Raw genomic sequence first — 7984 nt, 5'->3', positions numbered from 1 at the left:
CAGAGGGCCGGATCGTGGTGGTTTAAGTCTGGAGATAGGGACGTCCCAGCCTTAGCCTGTCTGCCTTTTCATTACCCTCCACGAAACATATTTCCAGGAGTCGCATCCGGGTCTTAAGTTGCTTGTATATTATCACACCTAAAAGCAAATGTCTCAGTCAAGGAACCCTGCCGCCTCGCTGAGAGTAAGCCACTCTTTCCGAAGTTCGGGCAGCAGCGCTCCCAGCTCGCAAGTCAAAGGGCTTGTTCTAAATGCTCTGTAGACCGCTTGATTTTAATTGTTGATATTAAATGTAATAAATAGAGGTGGGAAATGGGGTTTGGAATAAAAAATACTTTAAGAAAATAGCTAATATGCATTTCATAAAAATATAGTATAAACTATATACATTTTTGATTATTCTATATACTCCATAGCTGTACAAAAGTCGATTGTCGTTATTCTAGTAGGAAAAGTTAATTTAACTGGGACCTGCTTTGTCACTTTTATTGGCCGATTTAATTGAAGTTTTGGGAATTTATTTTTACAATGTAAATATTTTTTGATATGGAGGAGAAGAGTTTTCCACCAAACTCTAGCTAGAGGAGGACTCGACGGTTCTGTGTTAAAATGGTTGTAGTGCCTTTCACATATTAGTAGCTTCTGATCAACTTTTATATCCTTATGTTTCGATTCAAAAGTAGGAGCAGCTAATTTGTCGATTTCCACCTGAAAGGAAATACGTTTTAGTTTAAATGTTGACATCGATAAATTAGGCTTTCACCTTTGGCCTCAGTTTGGTTTCCTTTAGAGAAAATGAAAACGCTCTGGCAGCCTTTTTCTTAGTTAATTTGACATTTGTTGAATCTCCCTGCCTTCCAAAGAGTCCTCTTGCCTCTGCCATATTAATCATATATGTCGGGTCCAAACGTGTCACTTCCTTTTGCACATTTTGGCAAAATTACTTGAAAATTTAGTATCATTACCGACATACTAGATCGTTATTTTCAAAACGGTGTTATACGACTTAAAAACCACATATCACCTAGTCTAAATTGGATTAACACTTATAAAAACATTTTGAACAAAATAAATTTGGTTCAGAGGCAGATCCGTGTAAGCTTTGTTGTTTAAAGAGAATGTTACACATTATATCAATAAAAAATATAGAATAATAAATAACATGTCAGGAGAAGATTCTCTAAAAATTATGGAGAACAGAAATATAAAATCTTATTGTTTCATACCTTTCTTTTAAGTAAGGCCAAGTAGATGCCTTCACTGCCGAGCTGAAGACACTCCCCCTCATCAGGACAAATGTCGGGTAGGCATGATACTTCATAAAGATCACAAAGTGGTACCTGGAATGTAGATTTTTAGTAATAACGCAGCTTGCTGTTTCATTCAAATATAATAGCTCTCAGTACAAGAAATTCATTACTTATGAGTTGACAGTAATCACCTGTACAATGATTTCTTCGGAAATCTGGGGTTCTGACGATTCATCGGTTTCTGGTGCTTCTTGAGGGTTGACGTTTTCAATGTGTTGGCCTTGATTTTCTTCGTAGTGTTTGTCAGCTGCCCATTGATTAATTTCATTCACCGCATCACTAACCATTTCATTATTCTCAGTGAGTGATCTCGACTGCGTTTCATACAAAACAGCTTGTATCTGTAAACAGAGATATTTAAAAAAGAAAGAAAAAACGAGCTATTTGTACACTGGGGTGAAAGTTAGTAACCTTAAAAGGTAATTAATGAATTTAGAGTCGTGGATTGTGTTTGGAGTATGTGTTTATGTTTTAAAGTCATTAAACAACTTAAACATACTAAAAACAGAGCTGAATTTATAGCATTTCAAAACTGTAAAAATGAGCTTTCAAAGTAAATGATATTTTGTATCATTTATTAACATACAGACAGTTATGATAATGCACGGACAGGCAAAAAATTCCATCCAATTGATTTTTTTTTTCATTTTCTCGATAAAAGAAAATTCTACCCTTAATTTGTCTCATTGTTTTTGTCAATAAATATTTGTTTATGCTGTTTTAAATTGGGAATATCAGTAAGAGGTAAACATACTTAATCCTTAATCCAAATCAAGGATAAAGGATTTTTCTATGTTTACTTTTTATAGAATTTAAAATGATAATTCAGTCTCATTTGAATTTTGAAGCAATAAACTGTTTAGTTTTCATATTTATTTTCTTAATTTAAATGTTTAAATGGCCCGGTTCTGGACACCCTAGTGTAACAGAACCACAGGATGACTGTTTATTTGACTTTGAGAATTTTGCAAAACCAGCACCTTAGTGTCAGCTCCAGGAAGTTCGAGGTGTCCAAATTTCTGAACGCAATGCTCGAAGAAGATTAAACGGCTTTTTAAAAAGCTTTTTGCTTAAGAGGACAGAATTGACCAGCGTTTGGTTAGGGATGGTTCCAGAAAACACAGAATTGCACGGCTCGTATTTGCTTGAGAACACAGCCATCGGTCGTTGGACAATTGGTCTGCTTTACTTTTTACAGATGAGTCTAGATTTGCTCTACGATCTCCAGATGGGCGTGAAAGAGTGTGGAGAATGCGAAATGAAAGGTTCGAAGCTTGTAATTTTTCCCAGAGCCAACCTTTTCAACATAGCTCTGTGATGGTTGGCGGGAATTTCAGTGGAGATTCCCACAGAGTTGGTTTTGATCGTGGAGGGTCTTTGATAGTCACTCGCTATGTGGATGATATTTTGGAACATCGTGCGTAGCCTATCCTCGATGAATCAGTGACAATCCTATTCTAATGCACGATAATGCCCCAATTCGCTAGTACAATGTACCTTCAACCGCATAACATCAGGGTCTTAGCCTGGCCAGCCCGTTCTTTAGACTTGAACCCCACCAAACATTTATGGGACAACCTCAAAAGACAAGAGTAATCATCCTTGTGTGCCTCCAGTAACGAAAAGTTCAGGGTCACTGAATACTGGTCCATATAAAATCTTTCAATGTTTTAAATGAGCAAGGGCTTGAGTTCTGTACATATTTTGATAATCATGGTGCCAGCGTCCTGAGTTTGCTTACACTTTGGGTTAGTGCCAGTGGAGTTCCTGTTCTGTAAATAAGCTGGCAGAGCTAGAAAGCGCTGAAGCTTAAAGAAATTCATGAGGTGGAAGCGATTGAGGATGAAAATAAGCACATCACTGAAGAGAAGAGAACACTCTTTTGAATATAAAGTTCTATTACCATTAATAAGTTTGCATGTAATAATTATTAGAATTTTTTCTGAACATAAAAAATATCTAAAATAACACTTAGATTGTGACAGAACCTTGCAACAATGCAATAATTAAATCTTCTAAAAATTATTTAAAACCCTACGGATAAGGGTATGGTGGACATACTTTACTTCAATGTACTAAGCATTGTATGAAGTACACAAGGACTGCACTCTTGCATAGTTAGTACAAGGTGGAAGAAATTAGTGATTTAGGGGTTGCTGAATTTTTTTCATTTTATCTAGTCAAACAGTAATTATACTGTAAAAAAATTAATAAATAAAGGTGGAATTCAAAGTTACTCCTTATTACCAAATCCTAAAAGATAGGTGCGACAATGATTTCTCTGAGACAAATCCAGGCTGGCATACCACAAGGGAGCGTTCTTGGTCCCATCTTATTTACCATATATACTGCTGACTGGCCGATAATCCCATCACCAACCTTACAGCCTACACGGACGATACTGCAATTTTTTCTCTTAAGTCCAATCCTACCCAAGCTACATCTAATATCCAGGAGCATCTTGAGCTCATTGAAGGATGGGGCAAATCATTGAAGATGAAACTGAATGAGAAAATTAATATGTTCACGTTAATCAAATAGCCTTGCCCATGTCTATACAGAAATGGTAAAGAACTACCGATGTCTACACAAATAAAATCTTAGGGCTATATTAAACAGTAGACTGACGTGGAATCTTTACGCAGGACTCAATGACTGGGACAACCAAGACTTATAGGGCCGAAATCAGATATGGCATTAAAAAAACCAACTCTGTACAAAACATTACATTGATTTATTTGGACATAAAAAGCAGTACTGTGGGGTACCACCAAGCCATCTAATGTCCAAAGAATCCAAACATTCCAATCAAGTCCTCAGAAGAATTCTCCAGACTCCTTACTATATCTCCAACTTAACTATCCACAATGACCTTAACATTATCATTGTTAAAGAATTGAGCCATTCCTACATCAACTTTCACTCCCCTCTCTTTCAACCCATCCTAACCCACTGCTCAAGCTCTCTCCTCTACTTCCCATCCCAAGAACATTCCATGTTGCTTCAAACGACGATGACCCCGAGACCTCATCACCCTTAACCAGATAACCAACTGAGTGCCAGCACTGGCTGCCTTCTCATAGCATGTCTGGGTGCAGTACTAGCCGTAGTGTTACTATTTTGCCCGGGATTTTATAGCATTAAGAACAATTTGTAATGTGTATAATGTCCAGGATACAAATAAATATTGTAATAAAAAAGCTTTTAAGAAATACACTACCAGTGGGTTGTGTTAAGAGATTTTTTTAAATGTTATTGTATGGTTTTGGTGGTCAATGATAAATCTAATGTGTGGTGATTAGTGACCGTTAATCGATAATTATTCAGAAATCATGAGATGCGGTCTGGTGTGATGTAGGTTTCAGAAAAACATTTTATCGTGCCAACGTTTCGATCTTTATTGAGATCATCTTCAGGGCCTGGGATTTACAAACATTGTTTACATTTAACAAATACATTTAGGATGTGGAAAAGTGAATTTATACAATGCAAAATATATTTTTTATATTCAATCCCACCCCCTGAAGATGATCTCAATAAAGATCGAAACGTTGGCATGATAAAACGTTTTTCTGAAACCTACATCACACCAGACCGCATCTCACGATTTCTGAATAATGATAAATCTAATGATTTTTTTTTTCTTTAAAAACCATTAAGTAGTAAGTTGTATAACAAATAAAACTCTGGGATTATAACTTGCCCTAGTACTTAATCGACATACAATAAATACATTTATTGCACAAAAATAAATGATTATTCATGATGTGATATATTTCGTCTTGTTTATTTATAATCGTACAATAGTATCACATACTTGTGGCATAGACATTGCCTTAAGGAGCGTATTTCTTTGAACATTTAGTATGTTTTCATTGATCTTTTCATTCTTGTAATGTTCAGTCAGGGCATACATCACAGTAAAATCACCCCCTCTTGAAATAGCCACATCAACCGGGTTAGTAATAGAGGTGTTCGAACTAGGCGGGCATGCCATCACAGCAATAACATTGTGCAATACTCGATTTTCTGGAGATATACTCGCAAATTCTTCTGAAAAAATTGACACATTGAAAGCCCCGATATCATGGAAATATTTCTCATATTCAGTTTTCCTAAAATTAAAACAACACGATTACAAATCAAAATATGCAAAACATTAATTCTTAAAAATGAAAATGCGATATGAAAGTTAAAATCTGCACAGTAAACATGAAAGTATTTTTAGTAAACTCACTTTTGTCCGGTGCTAAAGATTAATAGCTGATCGATATTTGGATTGTTGGCGATCATGGAAGCAAAAAAGGCAGTTGAAGGTGGAGTTATAATGTGCGTCTGAGCCACAGAGCCACATAGCTCTAATTTCTCCATTACCTTTAAGAACATCACAGCTCCAAGGCACAGAGATTTATCCTGAAAATTATTAAAGTTTGGATGAGTAGACAATTTAAAAAGGAATGGAAAATATTGACAGAAAATTTTTATTACATTAAACATATAAAATTAAACCATTAAATACTTTGTATATTTCATTTTACCATACAAATCAATTGTCATTTAATTATTTTGATTATATGGCTCTTGTAGGAAGTTAGTAAGAAAAAAATTATAACATGCTATTTTTAATTTTTGAACACAACAGTTTGTTGTATTTTAGTCAATATTTGTAATACACTCACTTGAATTATGAAATGTTTTTTTGTAACTAGGTCGGGATTTAAAATATTTTCTCTGTTTTTGTTATAGCAGTGAATGTATCTTGGCACGATATGGTCTTTTATGAAATTGTCATTTGGATCTTGGTCACTGTCATCCTTCAGTTCTGTTTCCAAACATTTGAAAAAAGCAGATTTCCTGGGGGACAAAAAAAAATTGACAAATTCTTACGACCAACGACTAAAGCTTTAACTTACTCAATTTTAAAAGTATTTATCCACCCTCCGATAACCGGCCCATTTGAAATTTTGTGCGTGATCTGCAAGTGAGGCGGTAGCATGTCTTCTAGTATGTGAGCTCTGTTCTTTATTCTTAATCGGGATATAGCAGCTGCCAGTTGAACTTTATTGATCCAGAGTGCAAATTCAATTTCACTCAAGTTTTCTTTATTAAACAACACTTCCAAAGAAGACTCCATAGTGTCTCTTAGTAAAAAATCTCTTCTGTATAAATCAAAAACTATTACCCATACTTTCCAAGGATACAGACCAAACTATAAGAAAAAATATTTAAATTACAATAAACAATGTTCGCACATATGAAAAAACTGTGTGGGATTATTTTATAAATGAACTATATTTATAAACTTTTAAATCTCTCTAATATATGAAGTTATAATGGAATTATTTTAATTGTACTTCACATACCTGTGGGTAAGTTTTAAAGAACTCAATATCCTCTAATGCTTCTTGCAGTATAGGCTTAACTATGAATAAATGTTAAATTTTATTTTTAAGTGCATGTGAAACAGTTACACAGTTTCTCTTACAGCGCAAAATGTCGAATGCTAATGTGTAAACCCTCCTTAGCTGCTCTTGGTTTTTCCCTATTAAAGCATGAGCCACCAAGTTCTTTTCAGAAAGAGTGAGTAATTGGCTGGTGAAAATTAAATCTTCACGGGTCCAAGTTATTGGAAGTGCGGTGTCTGAATTAATCTCTGATTCCAACTTGGGCTGTTTGACACACGTTGGTTGTGCTTCATCTTGTTCACCAGATGAAGTGATATGTTTGTACTTCCTTAAAAAAAGTTGTTAACATTAAGTGTGTTCATAGGTAAATTAAAGGTCAATTTTATTATATATTAATTTCAATCATCAAATTGAATAAAAGAAGATATTACAAAAACAGCATCACATTACTACTTAAAATTAACAAAAAGTATGATAAAATAACCATAAAGTACGAAAATTTGTGGAGCAGTTTGGCCTTAATTTTGATCGGAGTTCTGAACATTCACCTAACTATATTCAATAAAACGACCAAGTGAAACGAGAAACTGAATACCAAATTATTCACTTACAATGCTTTATTAGCCTATTACAGATGATTTCAGGTTATGTCGGCCAAAAATATATGAAAATCTTTATGTTTTTAGTTGGTCCTAGTAAACCAAAGTAATGATGGTTTATAATTTTGATGTAAGGAGTGGTTGAGATGAAAAATTAGTGTCACGAGTGGGGCTCGAACCCATGACCTCTGGCTCTATACCACAGTGCTCTAAACACTTGATCTATTGTGACTTTGGTCCCTCGGGACACCAACTCATCAGTTACATAAAAATTAATCAATCTAATTTTTTCTTTGGTTAACCAACTAAAAAACGTATGGATTAATTTAATAATTACTGAAGTACCTGCACTTTGCCAACAGCTACCTGTGGCCACTTAATGTGACCGACAATGGAATCTGATTACACGAAATTTGAATATAAGCCAAAAAGAGGGAAACTTGAAAAAGTTGTAGGTTGCGATGGGAAGGTGATGTCACCAAAGGCACGACAGATCAAGTGGTTAGAGCACCGTGGTATAGAGCCAGAGGTCATGGTATCGAGTACTGCTTGTAACACTAATTATTCATCAAAATTATAAACCAATCATTACTTTGGTTTACTAGGTTCAACTAAGAACACAAAGATTTTAATATATTTTTGGCCTACATAACCTGATCAACTATAATGG

At 34.9% G+C, this 7984-nt stretch overlaps 1 protein-coding gene across 5 annotated transcripts in view; it reads right to left on the bottom strand.

The window, feature by feature from the left end:
* Positions 1 to 335: 335 nt before the first annotated feature.
* The window catches only part of LOC106663365 (putative methyltransferase NSUN7), a 34224-nt gene continuing 26575 nt past the window's right edge, over positions 336 to 7984 (bottom strand). For 4 of the 5 annotated variants that reach the window (XM_014388175.2, XM_014388174.2, XM_014388176.2 and 1 more), the window contains 10 exons: positions 6796 to 7043; positions 6674 to 6732; positions 6224 to 6519; positions 5990 to 6164; positions 5548 to 5723; positions 5128 to 5425; positions 1442 to 1651; positions 1227 to 1340; positions 764 to 919; positions 336 to 708 (listed from right to left, as the gene is read on the bottom strand). In XM_014388175.2, coding sequence (XP_014243661.1) covers positions 397 to 708; positions 764 to 919; positions 1227 to 1340; positions 1442 to 1651; positions 5128 to 5425; positions 5548 to 5723; positions 5990 to 6164; positions 6224 to 6519; positions 6674 to 6732; positions 6796 to 7043 — 2044 coding nt within the window. In that variant the 3' untranslated portion in view covers positions 336 to 396. Of the gene's footprint in view, positions 709 to 763; positions 944 to 1226; positions 1341 to 1441; positions 1652 to 5127; positions 5426 to 5547; positions 5724 to 5989; positions 6165 to 6223; positions 6520 to 6673; positions 6733 to 6795; positions 7044 to 7984 lie in introns of those variants that run through there. The other variant, XM_024226748.1, reaches the window with a different exon arrangement.

The sequence above is a fragment of the Cimex lectularius genome, unplaced genomic scaffold, assembly GCF_000648675.2.
Source record: "Cimex lectularius strain Harlan isolate CLEC.00 unplaced genomic scaffold, Clec_2.1 scaffold79, whole genome shotgun sequence".
NCBI classification, from domain to species: domain Eukaryota; kingdom Metazoa; phylum Arthropoda; class Insecta; order Hemiptera; family Cimicidae; genus Cimex; species Cimex lectularius.
Note: the sequence above shows the minus strand (reverse complement) of the source record. Positions and strands in the feature narration are given on the sequence as shown.